Source organism: Hippoglossus hippoglossus, chromosome 1 (assembly GCF_009819705.1).
Source record: "Hippoglossus hippoglossus isolate fHipHip1 chromosome 1, fHipHip1.pri, whole genome shotgun sequence".
Taxonomy (NCBI): domain Eukaryota; kingdom Metazoa; phylum Chordata; class Actinopteri; order Pleuronectiformes; family Pleuronectidae; genus Hippoglossus; species Hippoglossus hippoglossus.
In genome coordinates, this window is record NC_047151.1 from 10168123 (window position 1) to 10191822 (window position 23700).

Consider the following 23700-nt stretch of genomic DNA (forward strand, 5'->3'; position numbering starts at 1 on the left):
ATCAGATGCTCCTTCATCGAGAGAGAGAGAGAGAGAGAGAGAGAGAGAGAGAGAGAGAGAGAGAGGAAGAGAGACCTTACCCCCAGGAGATTGACTTTTGCAACCAGTGAGGAGTTTTCCGTGCTCTGCATATCTTCCCGGTGACGCTGCGCCCTGTGACGGGTCAGGACGAGCCCTGCAGAGTCTGTGATGAAATGCGTAAAAAGGAAAACATGTACTGAGGCGGGAAGCGCATTAACAACAGCGGCAGCTCACACTTTCAGTCCCCCGTGGCCCCGCACATGAGCGAAGTTCAAGGGCGCTGCCACGGTTTCTGACGCCAACAGGTTTGTGCGCTCCGAGCCAATAGGCGTCATGTTGGATAGATTTGTGCCACAGAGCGCCGGCGTCTCCAGCGCGGACCTCCAGCTCAGACTGGCGGACAACAAGAGCAGCCTGGCCGCAGCAGGGATGGGGATGGACAACGGCACCGGGAAGAAACTCATCGAGATAACCGGACCGGCTTTGTCCAAAAGAAAACTTCTGGTCGGCTTAGACCTCCTGTGCCTCTTCCTTGGTAAATATCAAAATACAGGCTTCAGCACAGGTACACGAGAGAAGTTGTTCTAACTGTTGACAGCAAGGCTGAATGCTTTTATTATTGACGTATTAATGAAGCGTTCCAACAAAATTGCAGTGCCATTAACAGCAAATACAACAAATCTGAAAGTTTGCAATTGCTTCTACGGTCATTGTTGTGGTCACTTGGGTTTTGTTTGCACTGGAATGCATTATATTATAAGTAAGTATAATATTCTTACAGTATTAAAGTATAATAATATCATATTGTATATAGTGTAATATACTAAGGATTTAGATTATAAGCATATATTATAAGTGTCTCTGTCATTTTGTCCAGCCATGCATCAGATGTGTGAGAATGCATTTAAATGCAAAAGATGCAATTACTTACACTGGTGTGCTGAGGGGCAATTTATATTGATTTTTAAAAGAAGTTTTAATATTTTATGGCATAAAATAATCTAAAAATCTAAATGATTTATAAGAGAATAATTGGCACGATAACTGACAATGAATTTCACATTTGTACACATAGTCTCCAGGTTTGTTGATGACAGCTGCAACCCTCTACAGTAGCCTACTTGTTATTCCTTCCTAGAGCAGTGAGGGTTAACTTCAACCATGTTGAAGTTACACTTTGTTTCTTCCTCTTTTTATTTAGTCAACAAAGACATTCGAGCCCGCCTGCAGAATATCATGCAACGACTTAACTCCTGGATTGGGAAGAAATGGAGAGAAAGAAGGAAAGAAAGAAGAGGGGAAAAATAGAAAGAAAGTTTCTCTCTCTCTCTCTCTCTCTCTCTCTCTCTCTCTCTCTCTCTCTCTCTCTCTCTCTCTCTCTCTCCCTCTCTCTCTCTCTCCATCAACATGTATCTCTGGCCATGTTTTTTCCACTAATGCGCGCTCCCGAGCCCCTCCATGCCAGCTGGTTTGTGCATTGCCCAGGGAATTCTACAGTTTCCATGACAACCTCCCGTTCTCAGGGTAGAGTCAAGCCAGGGGGAATTGTATTTGGTATAAATAAATAAATGCACGGTGTGTGTGTGTGTGTGTGTGTGTGTGTGTGTGTGTGACTGCTGTAATCGTTGACCCTTCCTCCCATGTTTTCTATATGTGAATGGAGGGTGGTTATGTAATGTAGGTTATATTGGAAAAAGCTGGATGGAGAGGTAGTCTGCACCGACAACAGATTGGACATGTGCAGAAAGGACGGAGCCGTCCAAGACTGTCTCTGTCTCTCTCTCTCTCTCTCTCTCTCTCTCTCTCTCTCTCTCTCTCTCTCTCTCTCATTCCTCTCTCTAATGTGTAGGCATAAAGGATGGAGAGAGAGAGAGAGAGAGAGAGAGAGAGAGAGAGAGAGAGAGAGGCAAGGACACCCAGAGACAGACAGAGACAGTGTGAGGCTGGTTCTGGCTCAGAGCTGCTGCAGCATTCGTTCTTTGTTTTGTAGGAGAGAGTTGAACTGAAGTCACAAACAACTTCCCTTTCTCTTCTCATCAACACACACAAACACACACACACACTCACACACACTGCTCATGCGCAGTCCAGACTCTGTCTGTTTTGAGCCTGCCTCACTCTTCTATTTCCAGTCTCAATGGATTCGGTCTGTATTCAGTCAGGACGTGGGAGCTTTCTACAGTCGCTTTAGTGTCTTTCGTCCCAGTGGAGCAGTTCTGCAGTGACCTTCACATTCCTCACAGTTGTCTAACTCGTTAGGTTCTCAGGAGAAAAGTCCTGGTTCCCACCCTTATTTTGCTGTACAACTTCTCCTTATTTGACCTTCTACTCTTTCATCAATCCCCTTATGTCATCTCTCCTGTCAGTTTGATTATATCTGTAGTCTTCGCCTCTGACGGTATTATGTTTGAACGACAAGGGCGTTCATTTTGCTGCTAGTAATACCATAATTATATTACAGTCGCAACAAAAGTAACAAAGTTTTTTAATTTTCTCCATTCAAACAGAAAGACTATCTATGCAACTAATTCAGAAAAGTTAGCGAACGTCACATGCTCTCCATCTAGAAACCAATCCATGCAACCCCCCCCCCCCCCCCCCAATAAAAACTTACCATAATTTTTGGATGAGCCAATGTGAAAACACAGGTTTCTAACACAACACAGATGCAAAAATATAAAAAACAAGGCTGTACCCAGGGCAACAGCTTTACAAGTCTTCCCTTTCTCAACCTTTAGTTTTGCTCCTCTTTTCTCCTCCCTTTCATCCTCTCCAGTACCTCACCTATCTCACAACAAAAAGAAATATCTGTAACCCCCCCGGGGATTCCTCTAATAGCAAACCATACCTTGCTCCTGCAAATTCTTTTAATTTCCCTTCTCCTTCTCCTCCGCTGCAGCCTCCATCCCTTTCTTCGCATGTGAGCTGAAGGCAGTGAGTCCTTACAGAAGGGGCTTTATGTGCGGGGACCCCAGCATCACCTATCCTTATCTGGACCAAGAGGCCATAACAGATGAATTACTCATCGCTGGTGGCATCATCATCACGGGCCTCACAGTGAGTGCACATCATAGCAGTCACTGTTACTCATACTGTAGGTACAGCATGTCGCAGCTTGTGAGGAGGATACGTAGGCTGTAATATGGCGGTTGTGTGTTCACCCCCAGATCGCCCTCGGGGAGTGTTACAGGGTACGCTTCCGAGGTGTCAGCTCCAAGGCCTTCATCAGGAATCTGTACGTGTCCTGTCTGTATAAGGAGCTTGGCTGCTTCCTGTTCGGCTGCTGCGTCGGCCAATCACTGACCAACATGGCCAAGCTGAGTGTGGGCCGGCTACGACCCTACTTCCTCTCTGTGTGTGGGGTCACTTATGCGTCACTCAACTGCACGCCGGGAAGTTATGTTGCAACAGTGAGATGCCAACATCCTGACCACCGGTTAGAGGAAGAGGCGAGGTATGCGTTTATGTGTGTGTGTTAATTGTAGTATAATTAATAATATAATAATATATTGAGTCGGTATAAATGGAACTTTAAATCTCATGTGATTCTAAATACTTCTCCATGTTTGTAGGAAGTCCTTCTTCTCGGGCCATGCTTCCTTTGCCATGTACACAATGCTCTATTTAGCAGTGAGTATCTCTATCTGTCTACTGCTCTCTCTTTTACACACACACACACACACGCACACACAAACACACACACACACACACTCACACACACACACACACACACACACACACACACACACACACACACACACACACACACACAAACACCGGTAAACCCAATTTACTGTCTCTCCAATTTCCAATTACCATCCCTCTATGAAATACAAAGCGGGAGGGAATGAAACGGGGACCCATCATCAGTCCAGTTCGCAGCAGAACGAGGGAGCATGAAAGAGCAGAGGGAGAAAGAGAGGGACTGAATGGAGGAATGGGACAAACAGGGACAGCTCTGTTCTGCTGTGGGAGGAGTGTGACCTCGCCTCCCCGCCTCACTGCTCTCCTCTATTGTGTGCAAGTGTGTGTGTGTGTGTGTGTGTGTGTGTGTGTGTGTGTGTGTAAGCTCCTGCATTTATATGTGTATTTGAAACTTTGTGTTCGTGCTTGCAAGTGCCTGCATACAGTATGTTAACTTAACTCTTATACTTCCTAATGTTTCTGTAGTGCTGTACTATAATTAGTAAAGGAAGGACAACAAGATTGTTAATCTTCATTGTCATCAGAACTGGAGACATCAGAAGCTGCATCAGTGCACTGAATACTTTATATCTGGCAAAGTGTAACTCATGAATCGGAAGGAGGAAAGGAGAGATACACACATTCTCCATTCTCCCAAAACGTATTACCTCATTTGTTATTTCGATGTAATGGTGAATGGAGGTGTCTAATATGCTGGCGTCAGACTTTACTATGGTGAGTGAACTGTATTTATAAAACACTTTCCTAGTCTTGAGGTCCACTCAAAGTGTTTAACACTATAGTTTTTGATTCATACAGTGCATTTACAGAATGCGCAGCACTTTCTCAATCACACACTACTCACACTGCCTTCGGGGGAAATTTAGGGTTCAGTATCTTGCCCATGGACACTTCAGCACACGGAATAGAGGAGCCAGCCACTGTCCTTATGGTTAGTGGACAGCCCGCTCTACCTCCTGAGCCACAGCCGCCCGATACTACTATGATTCTCTTATTTGACTGGGTTGTGACTGTGAGAGCCATAGCATTTGACTCACATCATTTTCTTACTCTCCAAACCATGTTTCTTTACTTTTACCCCTGCCAAGGAGGTCATGTTTTCAGTCCTGTCCTTTTGTTTGTGGGTTTGTATGTTTATCTGTTTGTTTGTGAACAAGATTAAGCAAAAACTAAACTTGGTGAAGGATGTGCTATGGGTCAGGAAAGAACATTTTGGTGCAGATCCAGGATTCTTTTTCAATTTCTTAAATAGATACGGCCTTTTTTAGCATTTTTGTGAGTTTCTCAAGAAACTGATTCTTATGAACTTTATGAAAATGTAGGCATGTGTTGAGTGGGGTGATCTTTTTTTAGTTCATGTACTGTAACAAATATTCTTTCCAGCCATATCAGTCACTGGGTATTTTAGTGTTTATGTGAGTAGTTTGCAGAAAATGTCATTGTACACAATATACAGTATGTATCTGATCTCAATATGCATTATGGTGATAAGGTGGCCAATCAGCTTTGGCAGAGGAATACTCTCTCCGAGTGCTTTTCTAGTTCAATACATTGAACCCACTGCCCTGCTCCAATCATGTGACATACATCATGTGACATACCTCACTCTCCACAACCATCTATAATACACACCCACCTTATCAGGTGGTCTATTTAAGCAGACATTTTCCATCATCCCCTTTGCTCGCACTGCTGCTGCAGTATTGCTACCAGTTGCTTCAGCCCCTCCACCACCCCAGCATCCACCTGTAGGCTCCGACAGGGGGTTACAAGTATTTGCTCATCACTCCCATCATTCCTGTGTAATCATATGGGGGAGTGATTACGTTGGAGCCTAGACGCCAAACACTAAACCTGTTCTACTGTTGCAATAAACGTTTGAACGTGAGTTGTCTGACTGAACTAAAATAAAAGCCAATATTTCAACACTTGGATTTAATTAGAGAGTGAGGATAGTATTTGTGTTAAATAAACGTGACTCATAGCAGCAGAGTGAAGACATGACATGACTCTGTAGTGACTGAACTACCAGTAAATGTGGAGTCTTGAGTCTGAATTAACAGCAAAGAGCTTTAACAGCAAATGAAAACAGCAGGAGATCAGGGAACACTGGGACGCTGCGCTAATAAATGGTGAGATACACTTGTAAAGGCTGTGATGATGACTGCACTCTTGCATTAATTAGCACTGTTTTGTTTTTGTGATGCAGTTTTACCTGCAGGCCCGGCTGACGTGGGGTGGGGCTCGGCTGCTGAGGCCGGCGCTGCAGTTCTTCCTGGTTTTGCTGGCGGTCTACACAGGCCTGACCCGCATCTCCGACTACCGGCACCACCCGTCCGACGTGCTGACAGGCTACATACAGGGAGCCCTCACTGCTTACTGGGTGGTCAGTATACCTCGTCTGCTGGTTGTTGTTCATCAGTGCATTTAAACTTGTCAAAGTCTGTTTAATGTGTAACTTCACCCCTAAGTTTTGGATGAAGTGTCTCTCCCTGGAAATGAAAAACATGCCTTGAGAGCGCAGTGCTGGGAGGTTGGAGCTGAGACACACTTACCTACACCCCTCCTTATACTAAAACCAGCGTTTATGTTTTTCGTCAAAGAACAAACAAATTATCTAGTTTACAGCTCAAAAGACACATTTTAACGTGGAGTAACACTTTAAGTCCCATGTTTCTCCCTGTCTATTCTCAGGCCTTCCACATCTCCTCCATGTTCAAAAGCTCCAGTTCAGCCCTCTCTCCAACTGAGACCCTGGACACCCCCCTGTCACCCCACCATACCGTCTGCTAAACATGGACTCCCCCCCCCCCCCCAACCTCCACCTGTTGCCTACAGTCTGGCTCGGAGAGACGAGAGATGTGAAGAATGTGAGACCATTTCCTGTGAAGTCCAACCACATACCTCAGTGCTCAGACAGAGAGAGAAACAGTGAAAGGACATATGAGCTGTGAGAAAGGAAGAGGGAAGGAGCTGAAGACTCCAGCGCCTGCTCAGCTGGAGTGTTGCGTAATCAGCTTGAGTACTCGATCTTTCCTCCTTGGGAATGACATTAACATGTAATACTTACCTGTGAGAAGAGACTGAACACACAGCGACCACTACCACTCGATACGTCACCTGTAAATATATATATACAGATTTTGTACAATTCGAATGATACTGTAAAAGCACTTTTTGATTTCCATTTGTTAGTATTATTCACTACCACTTTAGAATGATTTGCTATGTAGAATGTATTTTATACAAACATGAAGCTGTTTTCTTTTCTTTTTTACATAAATCCATTAAATATGGTTGGGTTGTTGAAGAAAACACAAGCAGCAGGAAAGCAACTTGTTTCCCTCCTGTGTTGTACCACTTAGATTTCATATATGTAGTTTAGTGATAAGGGGATAATTAAGAGAATGTCTGTAGAATGTAATAGATATTGAATGAAGAGAAAGAACGCATTTGCTACTAATTCTTGGTTGGATATATATTAATATGTACAGCATTTTTCTAGGCTACCTACCATTTCAAGAGCACACTGATAAATAATGAAAAAGGCGATTTTCTTAAATAAATCAGACTATTTTAGTTCACTTTGTGTCTTATTCTCAAATACTATGACATAATCATTTTGAGAGTAAAGATTTTACATGTTATTGCAGAATCGTTCAAAAGACCATCACTGTACGTCTTGAAGTTCAACATTGAGCTTTTGAAAAAGCTCCACATTGTTCTTCAGCAAGTCTCGGAATTTCGATGCCTCCCATTATCTCTGAAGATAAATGCAGCATCTGGAGTTAGGTCAACATGAGCGATTAGATGATATCCTGGCGTTAGTCAGTAAAACCAAAACAATGAATTAGATGATGCTAAAATGCTCATAATTACACATCATATGACTGATTTTTATTAAATTATGTTTTCAGGTATGTCCTATGCTCGTGAACACAATTTCTCAAGAGCGTCTTGAGGAAATTTCTTCATTTCATGTAGACTAGATGCATGAACTGATGCATCTAGAATGAGATGGTCTAATGGACTTTGCAAGTCACTGTGAAGGTTTTGGTCTTGTAAACGCAACATCTCAGGAAGACCTTGAGGGAATATCAAATTTAGTACAAACCTTCATTTGGATTCACAGATTGAATTGATTGAATTCTTGTGGTCAAAGGTATAAGGTCAAGGTCACGGTGACCTCCTTTTCTTATAAACTCAAGAAAAGTAGGGTGAGGGAATTTCAATTTCAAGAATTTCAAGTCACATTTAACTGTTCTTCTTTACATAAGATAACACTCATGCCAATAAAGCTATTTACAGCACCATGAAAAAAAATTATAACGTTTTTTTTATCAACAGAGGTGGCACAAAAACACAGGTCCTTAACTGAAGTAAAAGTAGTAAATCTTCTGTCCTGTAAACTAAATTTGTGCAAAAGTATAGGATATTTTACATATTTTTACCTCAAAGTATTTAAAAAGTAAAAGTATTCATCAGCCAAAGTACCTCAAGTACGCCAACAGATTTAAAGTAAGTATGTAAATATCTTTCTCCTTTTTCTGAAACCCTCTCTCTGTACAGCCACACAAACAGAAAGACAAAAACATTTATTTCACATGTTTACTTGAACTTCAATAGCAATACAAGACAATCAGAACACTTGAGGTCGATATGTACAAGGATCTCAGGGGTTGCAGAAAAGTTCTGAGGTTTTTATATGATCTCTGGCTCTGGAGTCAAGAGTTCTGTTGCTATGACAAACTCCACAGCAACAAGTCCCATCACCTGGCAGGTGGAGGTTGGAGGAGGAGGTGTTGGGGGGCGGAGATTTTGGTGTTGTTGTGAAATGGGATTGGTCAAGAGTTCAAACTCAGTAGCAGGGGTTTGTGTGTAAGAAGCCCCCCAGTTGATATTGATAAAATGCTTCACTGTGATACATTAATTATACAAGAATGATGTATATATACACACACGCTCATACACACACGCGCGCCCTTTCACACACGCATGCTCAACAAGCAAGACACACACACACTTGCACATATGCTCACACACGCACTTCAGCACTTTCCTCCTACGGTATGTAGCCTCGTAAAGCCACTATAAAGTCATGCACATGTTCTTTGAAAGGATTTTTTGGCAACACACAAGTGCTTCTTTGACACACTGTTTGCTTGCTACAGGGAGGGGGCGACACCCAGCCGATGAATCGATAGAAACTTAGACTATGGGCCAATAAGGATAAGCACTGATGAGGCGGGAAGACACAGCAGGGTTTCAGGAAGGAGAGGACAGGGAGAGGAAGAGGAGGAGGAAGAGTTAGAAATGGATCACAGTCATAGAAAAGTAACAAAACATGGAGAGGGGGGAATCTCGTGGTGATCGGAAGATAGAAGCAGGGAGGAGCCATCGCTGTCATTATCATCGTCGGTACCTTCTTCATGCCTTTTTGGTATCCTCTTCATCATCATACGCATCATCATTTCCATCAGTTCGATCATCATAATCATCATTTGTTGTTGTTATTAGCGCCTTCTTCCTTCTCCTCCTTGGTTTCTATGCCCCGATCACCACCGCCCTAGTCACAGGCTCGTCACCCGCTGCATCTGTCCGTCGTCTCCCTCAGAGTTGGGCTCTGCCGTGTACGCTGCGTCTCCATTGGATGGCAGCGGTGGCGGCTGGTAGAAGGTCTGCAGGTGATTGGGCCGCGGCCCCAGCGGGGGCCGCCCCAGGCTATAGGGCAATTCCAGGGCGGGCCGCTGGGACTGGCCGGCAGGGCTGACCTCCTCCGGACCTTCAGGACTGCTGTCGGGGTACGAGAGCGTCGGAGGGGAGGTGCGGGTGTAGAAGCGAGGAGGGGAGCTGCTTCGGCTGTACACCTGGGGGGAGTGTCGGGAGTACAGGTTGTTGGGAGGTGAGTTGTTGTCTCGTTGAGTGAAAATATTTGTCGGGGGAGAGCTTCGGGGGAAGATGCTGATTGGCGGCGAGCTTCGGTCCCCCGGGTAGAGCGGGGAGGGGTTCGAATCTCTGGCGTAGATTGGTGAGGAGTCAGGATCAAGGTCAAGATCAGGGGTCAAAGGCAGAGCAAAGCTCTCTGAATCCTCCCGCTCGCCATGATACCGAAGAGACCCTCTATCTTTCCCTCGTTTCCTCCCGTCTAAACCGCCATCTTTGCTCTCAAACAGGAAGGATTCCTCCCTGTCTACATCCATCCCTCCTCTCCACACGTCCAGTGCTCTATCCTTTTGTTTCTCACTCTCTCGTTCAACCCCTGCCCTCCATCCGTCTCTGTCTTTTAAAAACAAGGTTTCTTCCTTCTCTCTCTCCATCCCACCTCTCCATGCCTCAATCCCGAATTCTTTCTTCTGGGTTATGAAAGTCTCTTCCTGCTCCGCCTCAGCTCCTCCTCGCCACACCTCCAATCTTCCATCTCGCTTCTCCAACAGATGAGGTTCATCCCTCCCTCTTTCCATTCCACCTCTCCATTCATCAATCTCTCCGTCTCTCTTCTGAGAGGTAAAACAATCATCCCTTCCTCGCTCAGCCCTCCATTCCTCAATCAATCCGTCCCTTTTTAAGTGAAATGTCTCGTCCTTGTTCTGGCCTCGCCAAGCATCCACACCTGCCTCCCTCTGTTTCAACAGCAGCGGCTCTTCCAGAGCCTTGTACAGGGGCTCAGACTCCTGTGGGGGAGGGGGAGGAGGAGGCGGAAGGGGCCTGTCCCTGTATCGATCCCAGTCTCTGTCCCTTTCTCTCTCTCTGTCCATCCCTCCACTTGACTCCACCGTGCCACGGTGGCGGGACAGAGTACCAGGGGTGCGGCTGAGTGTGGAGTAAGGCCGAGCCTGAACATCAGGGGGACGTGCTTGCTGCCTGTCTTGGAGCCCTCGGCGTCCCAGAGTGCCTTGCAGCTGCGACCTGTCCCCGTCTTTAAGCAGCTCACGGGACTCCGAATCTCCAGAAGTATATGCATGCGACCAGCCATCTTGTAAGCGTGGCGTTGTGGCATGATCTTGCCCGCGTGTTGTAGAATGTGTCTCGCCTTCTTGCGTGTGGTGCCTTGTATGCGCCCAGCCATCTTGTGCATTGTGGTGTGTGTTTGGCTGCATGGTGGCAGCCCAGCCCTCCTGGGGCGGCTGTGGGTGTCGAGTCAGTGTGGCGGTGTGCATCAGGGCCGCCCTATCGTGGTGATGAGGCCTCGCCAGGCTGCCGTAGCGCTCGGGAGGAACCGGCATGGGGACCGAGGGCCTCAGGTTGCTCTGCACCAGCTCTGAGATGATCATCTTCTCCAGTGCAGCAGCGTCAGACAGGTTCCGGCGCATTCCAGCACTGCCGCCCAGATCTGTGGCTCCGTGGGGGGTGAGTAGGGCTGGTGAGATGTCATCCCCTCCGATGCCTACTCCTCCCTCCCTCAGGAGGTCAGTGCTGCCCACCACTCCAGCTCGGGACCCAGGTGTAGTCCCCAGACCGTGCAGGGTGAAGGTGTTGGGGGTGTAGCCTCCGTTGAGGCACACACTGTCCAACCCACAGGACTCCTGACTTTGGGACACGACACCCTCTGTTAGGAGAAACAGGAGGACTACAGTTACAGAAGGACCGAGACGCCATTAAAGAACTACATGAAGTGATGCACATGGATGAATGCATGAGAGTGCAGAATTGAGTTTTCCTGTGCCTATTGAGGGTGCAGAATTACCAAGAAGATTCAGGTATTAACAATATAATTTGATGAAAATGTTCAGTGTGCAGCGACATGGAGGAGATGTATATTATGGCTTCATGGTCTATGAGTTGTTACTGTTGCGAATGTTGCACAGATTTATGAATAGAACCACAGTGCACAAGGAAGTGGGGCTCAATGATTTAAAGTGAGCACAATAAAGGAGCTCATACTCTGCTTGTTTCTGAAGGTTCCTACTGCTCCAGGTTAAGACAGAGAGACAAAGAGGGAGAGGGTCAACAACATGTAAAAGACAAACAGTTCCACTCAAAAACAAAAATCAGAAAAGACACACACCAAAACATTTGCGCTTTAAATTGCATTCCCAATGTGCAGAAGTTAAAGTGCAAAAGTCTTAGACCCTGTTCAGCCCTTTTATTTATCTCCTGCCTGAGTGATCCGATCACAAGTGGTCGGTGCTACTTAGACCAAAAGAGTCTCTGTGAACACAAATGAGTCCTGGGCCTCTGAGAACTACTCAGCTCCCGTCCTCTGACTCGCTACAGTTTACACCATATGTATATTTGTTTATAGGCCCTACCTCAGTGTCCAGACTAACTAAAATATAATAACTGATTCTCTTTTTCAAGTGGATAAAATATTTCTCTATAGTAGACCACGCTGCGCATTCATCCTTTCAGCCCCCCCACTCTCCAGTCACCTGCTTTTTCTCTTTCTCTCGCACGGAAAACTCCTCACTGGTGGCAAAAGTCAATCTCCTGGGGGTAAGGTCTCTCTCTCTCTCTCTCTCTCTCTCTCTCTCTCTCTCGCACACACACACACACACACACACACACACACACACACAAACACATCCATATAAAAGACCTAATTTGGTCTTCATGAACAGAAATTCCATATGTGATTATTTGCGTATGTAGAGCGGGGAAGTGAGATCCAATCACGAGTTGTCACCGGAGACACATTTTAATTTCAGGTGTGAACAGTGATGTCCACTTGTGATCGGATCTCTCAGGACGGATGTTAATACCAGGTCCAAACAGGGTCTTACACAAGCTTACTGTGTTTTTACAAGCGACAGAAAGTAGAGGAGAGAGTAAGCTGTATAGATAAGAATAAAAAAGATAAGAGCTGCGAAAGAATCAGAGTAAACTGTACTGAGAGGCACCTGTGGAGGAGAAAGGTTGATTGTATCCCTGGGCCAGCATTGTGTCATAGGGAGAGGCTCCAGCATGAGTCTGCAGCACTGGATTAGTGAGGAAGTGGTTTCCCAAAGCAGCTGAGGGTGGAGAGGAGGAGAGGGAGAAAATAAATGTCAAACATCCCTCAGCCACGGAGCCGAGATTTAAAAGACAAACGAGCATGATCGTCACCTCGGTTGAGAGTGGGAGTGTTGTTCACATCAGCAGCGATGAAAGACGATTCGGTCTGCCGGCGAACGGTGTCGTTCCACATCCTCCTGATGCGACTCTGGGAGTGGAAAAGGTCAAGAGGTCAAAACTGAGAGAGAGAGAGAGAGAGAGAGAGAGAGAGAGAGAGAGAGAGAGAGAGAGAGAGAGAGAGAGAGAGAGAGAGAGAGATAGAGAGAGAGAGGGGCTCAGTGCTTTGTAGTACCTGTCTGTTTGCAGTGGCTCTCCGACTCTGGCTGCTCGTGTAGCGGCTGTTGGACCGGAGGGCAGAACCCTTCACCGAGTCCGGAGAACTGGAAGAGGAGGTTGCACAACACTGCGAGAGACGCAGGCATCGGCCATAGTCCTTCTGGCCCTAGTTGCAATATTCAAACATTAAAGTTATGTGTTAAAACGTACATGATGACAGAGAGACACAATGCAGGAGCAGTACACACACACACACACACACACACACACACACACACACACACACACACACACACACACACACACACACACACACACACACACACACACACAGAGACTGACCTTCCTGGCGAGGCTGCAGTGCAGTATGGTGATGAGGAGGCCCTGGGCGGTGTTGAGGGAGGAGAAGAGATAAGCCAGGAGGAGAGATGGAGCAGACAGGAACATCAGGCCTGAGGACCAGGTGACGCTCTGCAGGAAGAGCAGCGTCAGGGAGCCCACTGCCCACGCCCTGGAGAGAGAGAGACCGAAGGGAAAGAGGACACGGATAAATCACGTCTCATTTAAAAAAAAAAAAAACGACAACTAATCTATCTGAGCAAGAAAACGGAGAAATACAGAATATTGAACTTTCAATCTCACAAGACAGCTAAAGACTTAGGGTGTGAAACTGATGCCAAGTGAACACACACCCAAATTATGTCCAAATGCACCAACCACACCAAGGCAATTTCCTGTATATGTAAATATACTTGGCAATAAAAAGAATTCTGATTCTGATTCTGATTCTGATTCAACAAGTTGTCAAACAGAAACGGAAGAAATAGAATAAAAGAGGATGCAGATGCATTTTAAACTCAGAGGAAATAACCTCTACCCACCACAGCTTTCTTTTACACTTTCTTTTCCTTTATTTTTCATTTATGGAGCTTTACTAAAGTTTGACCTTTTCAAGGATATAGAGACTGTATAGTTTTATGGAGCCACCGAGGCTGCTGCAGCAAATTTCACTGTAGTTTTCCAAAAAGCTGTGCAAGACTTGAAACTATTCAAAATGCTGCTTAAATGCTGGAGCTGTACTAAGACAAAAGAAAGACTGTATTATTACAACTGTTTTATTACCCTTACCGAGGAGGTAATGTTGTCACCCCTGTCTATTTGTTTGTTGGTTGATTTGTATGTTTCTTTGTGAGCAAGATTACACACACAAAAAAAAAAAAAATGATTACGGATGGATTTCTATGAAACCTGAAAGTATGATGGATGTATGATGGAACATTGCGTTATTTTTTAACATTTTCACAGTTTTCCCAGAGAATAATTAATGGATCTTGATGAAAGATGAGCGGTTTTTACCAGTTTGTGAAATTTGGTGCAGCATGAGTGAATTTAAGTGGAATGTTGGGCCTTGGTGGAGATCTGCAGTCTACTGTCTGCAGCACATCTGTTTTATCATTTTACATTTACACTGGCTCCCTCTCTCTAGGTGAGTCTTAAGAATTTGAATTACATTTTTATCTCTAAATGGACAAGCTTCCCCAGTCATAACAGTCTGTCGTTCATTTTTAAACTTTATTTTGTAGTTTTACAACACAAACAATGAAAGGTATGAAATATTAAAATTCCAAAAACTGCAACAGGAGAGAAAAGAAAATCAAAAATCAAATGAACACATCTTTATCAATCCAGGACGTGTTACAGTTATTAATTCAGCTTTGCTAATGTTAATAAGTGCAGCTCTGCTCATAATCACCCCCGTCAGATGAGCCTGAGGCACTATACTAACCTCAGGTTGTCATGGCGACTGGAGTCTGGCTTCAGGGCTGCAGTGCTGTGCATCTTATGTAAGGTCATCACCAAGATAACAAGGTTCAACTGAGGTCAAAAAGGAAACAACAAGGTCAAACACAGTTAAACTCTGATTAAATCTGAGATACATGAAAAGTTTGGGATGTGTGTGAGCATGAACTCTCACCATGATGATGACAGCACCAGGTCCAAGGAAACTCCAGATGAAGTAGTTGTCTGTTCGTAGCCAACATCTACAGACACACACACACACACATGTCAGAGATTTACAGATGTTGGAATTGGTTCCATACAAAAATGTGCACATCTACACACATACACAGTCAACTTACGCCGTCTTTGAGCCGTAGCCTCTGAAGTCTATGGCTGCAGACACGGCCACCACCAGCCCAGGAATGGAGTAGCCACACAGGTAGAAATACTTCCTCCTGGAGTTGCGACCCTCAAACACCTCCCGCTGCAGCAGGTAAAGTTCCACCCCCTCCAGACACAACCAGCAAAACACTGAGAGCAGCGAGAAGTGCAGCAAGCCAGCAATGATGGAGCACACCACCTGTAGAGTGACACAACGGTACTTTAGGCCCCAAAAAGCTACTTTACAAACCACATAAAATCATTTCTGATACTTCAGTGTTATATTAGTCCAGTATCTCAGCACTCACTGTGTACTGTGTCTTGTTGGCGCCAACAAGGAAGAGCAGTTCAGTGATGAGCAGGTTGGCCCACAAGTTGCAGTGGATGGTGCTGTGGTCTGTGTGCCAGGGTGCCCCCTGGCAGCACAGGGTTGTAAGGCAGGTGGCCAAACACACCAGTGCTACCGAGATGCCAACCCAAGACACCACATAGACCAGAAGCTCTTCTACGCCGACCCCGAACTGGTGAAGAGGCGAGAACATACAAAGATAATCATAAAGTGTGCATGTATGAATGCCGCTGCATGTGTTGATGCAGATCTGTGAGCATAGGTGGATGTGTATTTTTGTGGTTAAGGAATGAGGTGCATGTGTGTCTTTGCCTCTGGTTGTGTGTCCTTGTGTCAAATATATGGTATACACACTCAACAAAGAGAACATTTGAATTCAATTTCCTGGCAGAGGAAAATACCCTGCAGCTTAAATCACTCTCTTTCTTTCTCTCTCTCTCTCTCTTTCTTTCTCTCCTACAGCTACAAGCCACATTCATCACCCCTCTCCGCTTGATTTTTAAACAGCATTTTGGAGAGCGCAGTGGGGGTGAAGTCCTACTGTGCCACTGGGTGCATAGTACTGTTGTCAGGAGGACTTAAGTGTCTGAAGATGGAGGTAGATTTACAAAATTAAAGTCTGGCACCTGGGAGTCTAAAAAGCATTAGCAGTCTTAATGTCTAACATTGGCCTTTTAATCTCTTGGTCTTAGCACCATTCAATTATAAATTCAAAAAACTATAAATAAAGAAAAACTCATTATAGGCCTCACATCAGCTGCTGACCACATTGACACTAACATGTAAAAACTAATAATATAGAAAGATTTAGAGCTGAGTAATCTGTATTTTTGTAGTTGTGAGGAAATGTATGCAAATAAACTGTTAATCTCTTAGAGGATAAGAAAATAGAACAATGCAATTACATATATTGGCAATAAAAATGAAATTATTTTGCTTCTTTCTGCTGTGACGGTGAATTTAACAGTGTTATATGCTGTTCTTGTGGTGTGTGTTACTTACAGCAGGTTGCTGATAAGTCATGAGGACAGCATAGCTGGACAGGTGGTTGCAGGCGCAGGTAGTGTGTGTGTTGTTGGTGTGCAGCAGGCGGCAGCCCTGCGTCGCCCACCTGCCGCTCCCAGAAAACCCTGTTGCATTCCAGAAGGAGCAGTTGGGGCCAAAGTGGTTCTCCAGCTGCAGAGACAAACACACAGTGACCACGTTGTGCACAGCGTCAGGGGGTCCGTTCATTGTGGGTGTTAATTTTGAGGTAAACACACCTGCAGGTGCCTGAGGGTGAAGATCACGGGCTCAGAGAGGTACACTCTGTTGGAGCCTCTGTGCACAGAGGCAGAGATCACATGGGAGTTGACCACCAGGCTCTTACGCCTGACCTCTGAGCCCTGGCCCAGCCCCAGGCCGAGTCGCAGAGTGGAATTCTGGGTTGTCAGGAAGGAGCCCAAGTTCTTATAGAGAGAGAGGACCAGCTTCACCTGGCCTGCAGAGGAGAACCACAGAGGAGAGGACGACACAGTGAAGAGGGGAACATTTATATCCTTTTTCATAATGATTTTTTTCATTTACTTTAATACAGAACATGTGTCACTTCCACAATCCATTACTTCCTATCCATGGTCTATTGTGCTGTGTACCATGCTGAGATTTACTTGTACAAAGTGTTAATCAGTTTCATAGCCTGTCACAGACCATTGTTGCTGTACTGCTGCAGCGCCAGAGCTGATATCTGCAAGATGCTGTCGCTGTCGTAGGAGTGAGGGAACGTCAGGTCCTGTATGTCCGCCTCTGTGTTTAGCACATACACCTCCAGATCTGAACATGAAGAGACACGGACACAGACGTCTGGATGAGCTGGTGAATTTCCACAATGTGTTGAACAAAAAAAAAACAGCTGAGATACTGAACGGCCACGTACCAACATTTGGTGCTCTGTCACTGAAACGGCCTTCGTAGAGGTTGTTGGCCAATAGAAATGCTCCTTTCTCGACTGCGTCTAACAGCAGTGATGCGGAGCGTGATTGGTCTACATTGCTCATGTCAGCCCAGGACACGAGAGCCTCGGGACCCAACAGGTTATCAACTGTCTGAACGACAGCCTGACAAAAAGAAAGAGTGTTTTGTTATTAATCTATCTATCTATCTATCTATCTATCTATCTATCTATCTATCTATCTATCTATCTATCTATCTATCTATCTATCTATCTATCTTTCTTTCTTTCTTTCTATCCATAGTTTACCTGAACGTAAGCTCTGCAGGTGCGTTCCCTCTTCTGCAGCTGAAAAAAAAAAAAGCATCAAGCATTTATAGTGGGAATCATCATGTCTGACATTTTCAGCTTTCATTTCCAGGAAAGGTCAAGTACACATCCACACAACAGGAAGCATTTACCTTGTTGTAATTGCGCGCTGCAGACTCTTTATTGGCTGGTCTCAGGGCCTGAAGCTGGGAGTCCAGGATGTCCAATAACTGTTCAATTAGCCTGACGGACATGCTGACATCACCGGCATAGATCCGCCCCCTGGTTAGGTTGACCAACTCCCCGGCGATGTTGGCTGCGTTCTCTCCGCTCTTAATCTAGAGTGAGGCGGGGGCGTTTATAATGTCAAATATTTTGACATTTAAGGGGGAGCGGCTTGCTGTCTGGCTTTAGGACATTTGCACAGTGTGTTGTGTGTGGGTGTGTGTGTGCACAGTAATGTGTGTTTGTGTGTGTGTGTGTGTGTGTGTGTGTGTGTGACTAACCTTCTGTGCAATTTGGCTGACCCAGGGAGAGGTACAGTTGGAAAGGTCAGGCCCTCTGGAGCTCCAGCCCACTGGAGATAACATGCACTGATAGGAGGCTATACCTGCAGAGGCACACACCATGACAAAGACAGTCAGAGGGGACAGAGGACAGGTCATGTCCCACAGATCCTGACGTGATTCGTCTGACACAAAATATTCATGAAATATACTGTACACCTGGTAAAAAAAAGAAATCTAAAAATATATAGAGAAAATAAATAATGACTTAACTATCTTTGAGTCAAGTAAAGGATACTAATAGTTTTTGATATTTTTTTGATGTTTACAGTCAGGATATGTATCTACACTGATATTTGTTTTGACCAGTTGGGGATGGATTAACTCCTTAATAAGTTAGAAAAATGCAGACTTTAAATATAATATAATTTTATAAAGTTATAAAGAAGCATGGAGCGACATTAGCGTTCATTTGCAGTCATGTTTGTTCACACAAAGTATAATACTCCTTTGGGCTTCTGTTTTGTCTTCATCAACTCATGACAAAAATGGTTATTTGGTTTGTTTAACTTTCTTCACTAGCTGGCCACTTACTTTGTCTGTTCTTTCAGAGACTGAATTGTATTAAACCAGACAAACAAGTTAAAACCATAAAGATGGACAACATGACAGCTCCCCAAAGGTGAAGCCAAAGCAAACCCAGTGGCTGGCTGCATTATATGTCAACGAGATTTGTTTGAGAGTTGCATACATTTAAAAAATACTAAATATCCGTTTTTATGTCTGTTTGAGTATATTTAATGAGAACAGAGCATGTAGAACCCACTAGTTCTGCACATTAGTTGCAAGTAGAAGGCAACAGCAACACTTGTTTTAAGTTCTGAACATGAGTTAAAGTTACATAATGCTCCAGTGTGAACATCACTTCTGTGTTTAAACCAGGTCCAACACGATTAACATGATGCACCACAGGCTTGTCTACATAATGTTCCTAACAGCCTCTCCTGAGAGGGAGCGGCAGGCTGAGGAAGACAGCTGCACAGCGAGAGGAAGAGTTGATGAACCCGCTGAGTCTAAACACTGTAACCTCTCTATGTCTTCTACTCTCTCATCTGAAGGCCAGTTCAAAGAGAGGACACCCGACTACATTTCAAAGGGAAACGAGATACAGAAACACACGTGCAGATTCCACACACACACACACACACACACACACACACACACACACACACACACACACACACACACACACACACACACGTGTACTGACATCACAGGCTCACACATGCAACACCTACCAAGTGAACCTTTAGGGCACGGCCTCTCCACCGTCTCTCCCTTCAGGGTAGGGGGCCACTGCACCCCTCGTGCCACCCGGCCCTCACATCCGCCCACCTGGCCGGGGCCCCCAGGAGCCAAGGGGATACGCAGTGGAGGGCGTGGGGTCAGAGGGACCATGGCTGTGATGGGCCGCTGGTCAAAGGGCCCTCGATTGATGACGCCAATTGGGTGGGAGGCCGACGGTCGCACTGGAGTCAGAGCAACAGTAGCCGTGTAGGAGCGTACGGTCGTCATCAGAGAGGAGAGGGGCCCTGGGGATGGGGGAAGAAAACACAGTTCATTCTCTGGATTTACCGTGTGTTCCATTACACATCTGCACTTGTTCTGCAAACCTTTAGTGGGCGGCGGCGGAGTGAACTGTAGCGGGTATCTCAGTACATAATAGTTGTTCCACACATACAGCTGGTTGTCTCTGGGGTTGTAGTCTATGGAGGAGATGTACTGATAAGGGTTGGGGAACGGTATCTGAACGGGCAGCTCCTGTCCACGGCTGGTGTCGTAGGCGTAAATCACCATGTCGCTGCCAGCCCGGCCCTCTGCCTGCCCTTCATCGTCCTGGAAGACGGAGCGTACGGCATAGAGCACGCCACATGCCATGAAGGCGTTGCTCGCCCCGCGTTTGTCAAAGCCGGTGGCCCATGTACCCTCAAACCGCAGGGTGTATGGGTTCACCTGCAGAAAGGAAAGAGTGGAGACATGGGAGGTGAGAGAGCTTCGGTATATTCAAACTAACATTGATTTGTTTTCATTTCCACCTACCTGGCTGACCACGATGCGTCCATTATTGGCTTCAGTAGAGTAGATCACCCAAAGGCCGTTCTCGTCCACCGCCAGATCGATGTCTGACTTCCCTCCCCAGCGGTAAGGTGAGGTGTCGTGGTAGTTGGCATTAACCACCACTGCCTCGCCGCTTTTGATGCGGGTCCGCAGGTCATACTTGACCAGATTGCGCGTTCGCTCCTTGTTGTAAAACACAGCGCCGTCATAAACCACAAAGCCTGTACCGTCCACACGGCTAGGCAACCTAGGACAGACAATGACAGGACATAAGCAGTCCACACGTGGAGATACAGTCTTAAATGAAGAGGTGATTGATTTAATTAAGTGAGAAATAGAGTTAAAGGTCCTGGATATTTCAGGGAGGCAAATCCAGTATCTTCTGTTAAATCATTTCTATCTTCCTTTTATTGTTTTGCAATGGTATGGTTATAACTATTTGTAGCATTTTATCGTGTTCCATTTTATGTTATGTTTATGGATTTTATTACTTATCTGTTTTATCATAAAGCACTTTGTAACTTGGTTTTGAACCTTGGTTTTGATATATATATATATATATATATATATAAATGTATTATTATTATTTACACCAGTCACCTGTGGTTGCTGGTGGTATTGCTCAGTGTTATTTATAAAAAAAAAAGATTGTTTAATGATAAGGCCCAGAGGACCCGCAGACACCTCTTCAAATAGCTTGTTACGTCTGGGTTCAAAAGACATTCAGTTTACACAGACATTACTCACTTGTAGGTGGTGGTGATTCTGTTTTGGCGGTAGTCGTCCCAGGAGGCGTACTCATACAGCACCTCTGTCCTATATGGCGTCCATGGCATGACGTATAGCCTGTCACCGGCCTGCAGTGGGTCCTTACACCACGCACCAGACTGATGCTCTGCCTCCAGGAGGGAGGAGGCCGGCTGGATGCTGAGCAGCGAGCCAGGACACACGAAAACTGGAAGACGGGAGTCAGAGAGGGGTAGCAGGATGTGAGGAAGAAGAAAGAGAAAGAGGGTGGGAGAGGAAGAGCAGGGAAGGAAGTGAGAAAAGAGTGGAGCGACCGTGGAGCAGGTGCAGGAAGAAAATGGATCGATGCATGAAAAATGGATTGAATTAGATGCAGTCGGTGCAGCGAGATTAAGAAAAAAAGAATGAGGAGAAAAAGAGAGACGGATTTAAAACACCTGTGCTGATCTCGAGAGGCAAGCAACAGAAGAGAGTAAACGTGTAATCACACACTGTTAGTGTGTGTGTGGTGAGTAATACAACAGGGACACTGCAATGAAAGGTGTGTGAGTGTGTTTCTGTCCTTTTGTGTGTGCTTGCATTTGTGTGTGTGTGTGTGTGTGTGTGTGTGTGTGTGTGTGTGTGTGTGTGTGTGTGTGTGTGTGTCTGTGTGTTTGTGTATGTATGTGTGTGTGTGTGTGTGTGTGTGTGCGCGTGTGTGTGGTTGTGTGTGTGTGTGTGTGTGTGTGTGTGTGTGTGTGTGTGTGTGTGTGTGTGTGTGTGTGTGTGTGTGTGTGTGTGCGTGCGTGCGTGCGTGTGTGTGTGTGTCTGTGCGTGTGTGTGAGTGTGTGTGTGTGTGTGTCTGTGTGTCTGTGTCTGTGTCTGTGTCTGTGGGTTAGTGCAAAAAGAGTGAAAAAAGAGTGTGAGGTAGAATCAGGGACGCAGAAGGCGGGGCTAAATTTTGCCTTGAAGTGAATGAGAGGGCAGGTTAGTTACACCGAGAACAACGATTGGTCCACCCACATGTCAATAACTGTATGGACACATATGTATACTGTACAGTCTTACACTGGCATGCAAATAGGCATGCACACGCACACACACACACACACACACACACACACACACACTCACACACACAGAAACAGTGCTTAGTAAGCACACACCTGGACGGATACACAATCACACACATTTGGTCTTATTTTTCCTATGAAGATAAATAAGGGGCTCTTCCTACAAGGGAAGAAAAAGGGAAAATAAGCATGAGGATGATGAAGGAAGGAAGGAAAGATAGAAAGAAAGAATGAAAGAAAGAATGAAAGAAAGAATGAAAGAAAGAAAGAAAAAGGGGGTGCTTGTGTGCGAACAGGAAATAGATCAGAGAAACAGTTGAAAGAAGTTTATGTTCGTGTTTGTGCGAGTCGTTGTGTTTGCGTATGTGTGTGCGGATAGAGCGAAGAGGGAAAAGAGGAGACAGAGAGATTGACCAGGTGGAAGAGAGGAGGAAATCCAAGAGAAATAGAGAGAGAGAAACAGGAAGAAGAGAGACGAGGTGCAGAACCTGGATAAAATTGGATAAAAGGCGGGTTTCCATACAACAAGAGATGGATAAAAAGGGGGAAAATAAAGAACAGAGAGGGAAATGAAAAAAAGGGGGGCAACATCCAGCATGACTACGAAACAACGTCCTAGGGTATAAGAGGAAGAGAGAGATGGTCGGAGAGAGTGGAGGAGGAGGAGAGGAAAAGAGAGGGGTCGGGGGGTAAGGAGAGATCAAGATGCTACAATGTATATGTCTTTACCTTTTTGGTCCACTTCTACTCAAGCATAGGAAAAAAAAGAGGGAGAGAAAGAAAGAGAAGTCAGAGGATGAAAGAAGGGAAGTGAAGAAAAGAAAGCAAGAAAGCAAGCGTGAGAGGAGAACGGAAAGAGAGAGAGAGAGAGAGAGAGAACGAGTGAGAAAGAAAGAAAACAAGCAAGCGAGAAAGAAAGAAAGTAAAGAAAAAAATTGCACAGATAAAGACTTTAGAGCTCATTCTCTCACCACAAACATTATAGTTTACGTAAAAGAAAGGGAGGAGCACAGAAAGAGACCCGGTGTACTCCTCTTCCCTACTCTCCTCCCCTACCCCCCATCCTCCCCCATCCCTCCTTCTCTTCACCTCCCACAGATTTCTCCTTTTTTCCTCAATCAGGCTCCTGTGGAGAAAAGAGAGCAACTCCTGTGGCGTGAATCTGGAAAAGAAAACACACACGCATGCACGCGCAAGTGCATACACACTCTCCCTTACCCACACACACACACACACACACACACACACACACACACACACACACACACACACACAGAAGACATGTAGTATGCAAATGTCCTACAGTTTCTCACTCTGTTCTTTCCTCATCCAACTGACTGTCTGTACTTTACACACACACACACACACTCCCTGAGAAAAAAAAAATCTTTTCTATCCCTCAATCTTTCAGGGACACAGTTGACATCAGAGGTTATAAGAACAAAAAACACCTTAAAACCTAAAATGTTGCTTAACAAAAACAGGTTAAATTATTTCTTGCACATGCACACATCTGCATGTAATTATGTTTGT

At 45.3% G+C, this 23700-nt stretch overlaps 2 protein-coding genes across 10 annotated transcripts in view; one reads left to right on the forward strand and one right to left on the reverse strand.

Moving 5' to 3' along the window:
* Positions 1-123: 123 nt before the first annotated feature.
* On the forward strand, positions 124-7308 carry LOC117759506 (phospholipid phosphatase 3-like). Its single transcript, XM_034581710.1, has 6 exons — positions 124-556; positions 2921-3078; positions 3189-3475; positions 3594-3651; positions 5936-6112; positions 6421-7308. The coding sequence occupies exons 1-6, from the start codon at positions 355-357 to the stop codon at positions 6517-6519; spliced, it is 981 nt and encodes a 326-aa protein (XP_034437601.1). The 5' UTR covers positions 124-354; the 3' UTR covers positions 6520-7308.
* A 997-nt stretch (positions 7309-8305) lies between these two features.
* The window catches only part of LOC117761049 (adhesion G protein-coupled receptor L1-like), a 29588-nt gene continuing 14193 nt past the window's right edge, over positions 8306-23700 (reverse strand). For 4 of the 9 annotated variants that reach the window (XM_034584627.1, XM_034584634.1, XM_034584652.1 and 1 more), the window contains exons 5-25: positions 22897-22911; positions 21116-21323; positions 20351-20615; positions 19549-20263; positions 18251-18354; positions 17897-18082; positions 17745-17783; positions 17421-17601; positions 17195-17317; positions 16768-16985; positions 16508-16681; positions 15465-15677; positions 15135-15355; positions 14969-15035; positions 14780-14868; positions 13336-13504; positions 13010-13159; positions 12769-12865; positions 12564-12674; positions 11608-11631; positions 8306-11272 (exon numbers count right to left, since the gene is read on the reverse strand). In XM_034584627.1, the coding sequence (XP_034440518.1) occupies positions 9297-11272; positions 11608-11631; positions 12564-12674; positions 12769-12865; positions 13010-13159; positions 13336-13504; positions 14780-14868; positions 14969-15035; positions 15135-15355; positions 15465-15677; positions 16508-16681; positions 16768-16985; positions 17195-17317; positions 17421-17601; positions 17745-17783; positions 17897-18082; positions 18251-18354; positions 19549-20263; positions 20351-20615; positions 21116-21323; positions 22897-22911 (5345 nt within the window). In that variant the 3' untranslated portion in view covers positions 8306-9296. The remainder of the gene's footprint in view (positions 11273-11607; positions 11632-12563; positions 12675-12768; positions 12866-13009; positions 13160-13335; positions 13505-14779; positions 14869-14968; positions 15036-15134; positions 15356-15464; positions 15678-16507; positions 16682-16767; positions 16986-17194; positions 17318-17420; positions 17602-17744; positions 17784-17896; positions 18083-18250; positions 18355-19548; positions 20264-20350; positions 20616-21115; positions 21324-22896; positions 22912-23700) is intronic. The other 5 variants (XM_034584695.1, XM_034584687.1, XM_034584660.1 and 2 more) reach the window with 5 other exon arrangements.

Bases quoted from the DNA above. Each gene is read 5' to 3' on its own strand.
- LOC117759506 (XM_034581710.1), top strand. From the start codon at position 355: ATGTTGGATAGATTTGTGCCACAGAGCGCCGGCGTCTCCAGCGCGGAC. The intron at 3,476-3,593 runs GTATGCGTTTAT...CCATGTTTGTAG, and splicing joins CGGTTAGAGGAAGAGGCGAG to GAAGTCCTTCTTCTCGGGCC. The intron at 3,652-5,935 runs GTGAGTATCTCT...TTTGTGATGCAG, and splicing joins ACACAATGCTCTATTTAGCA to TTTTACCTGCAGGCCCGGCT.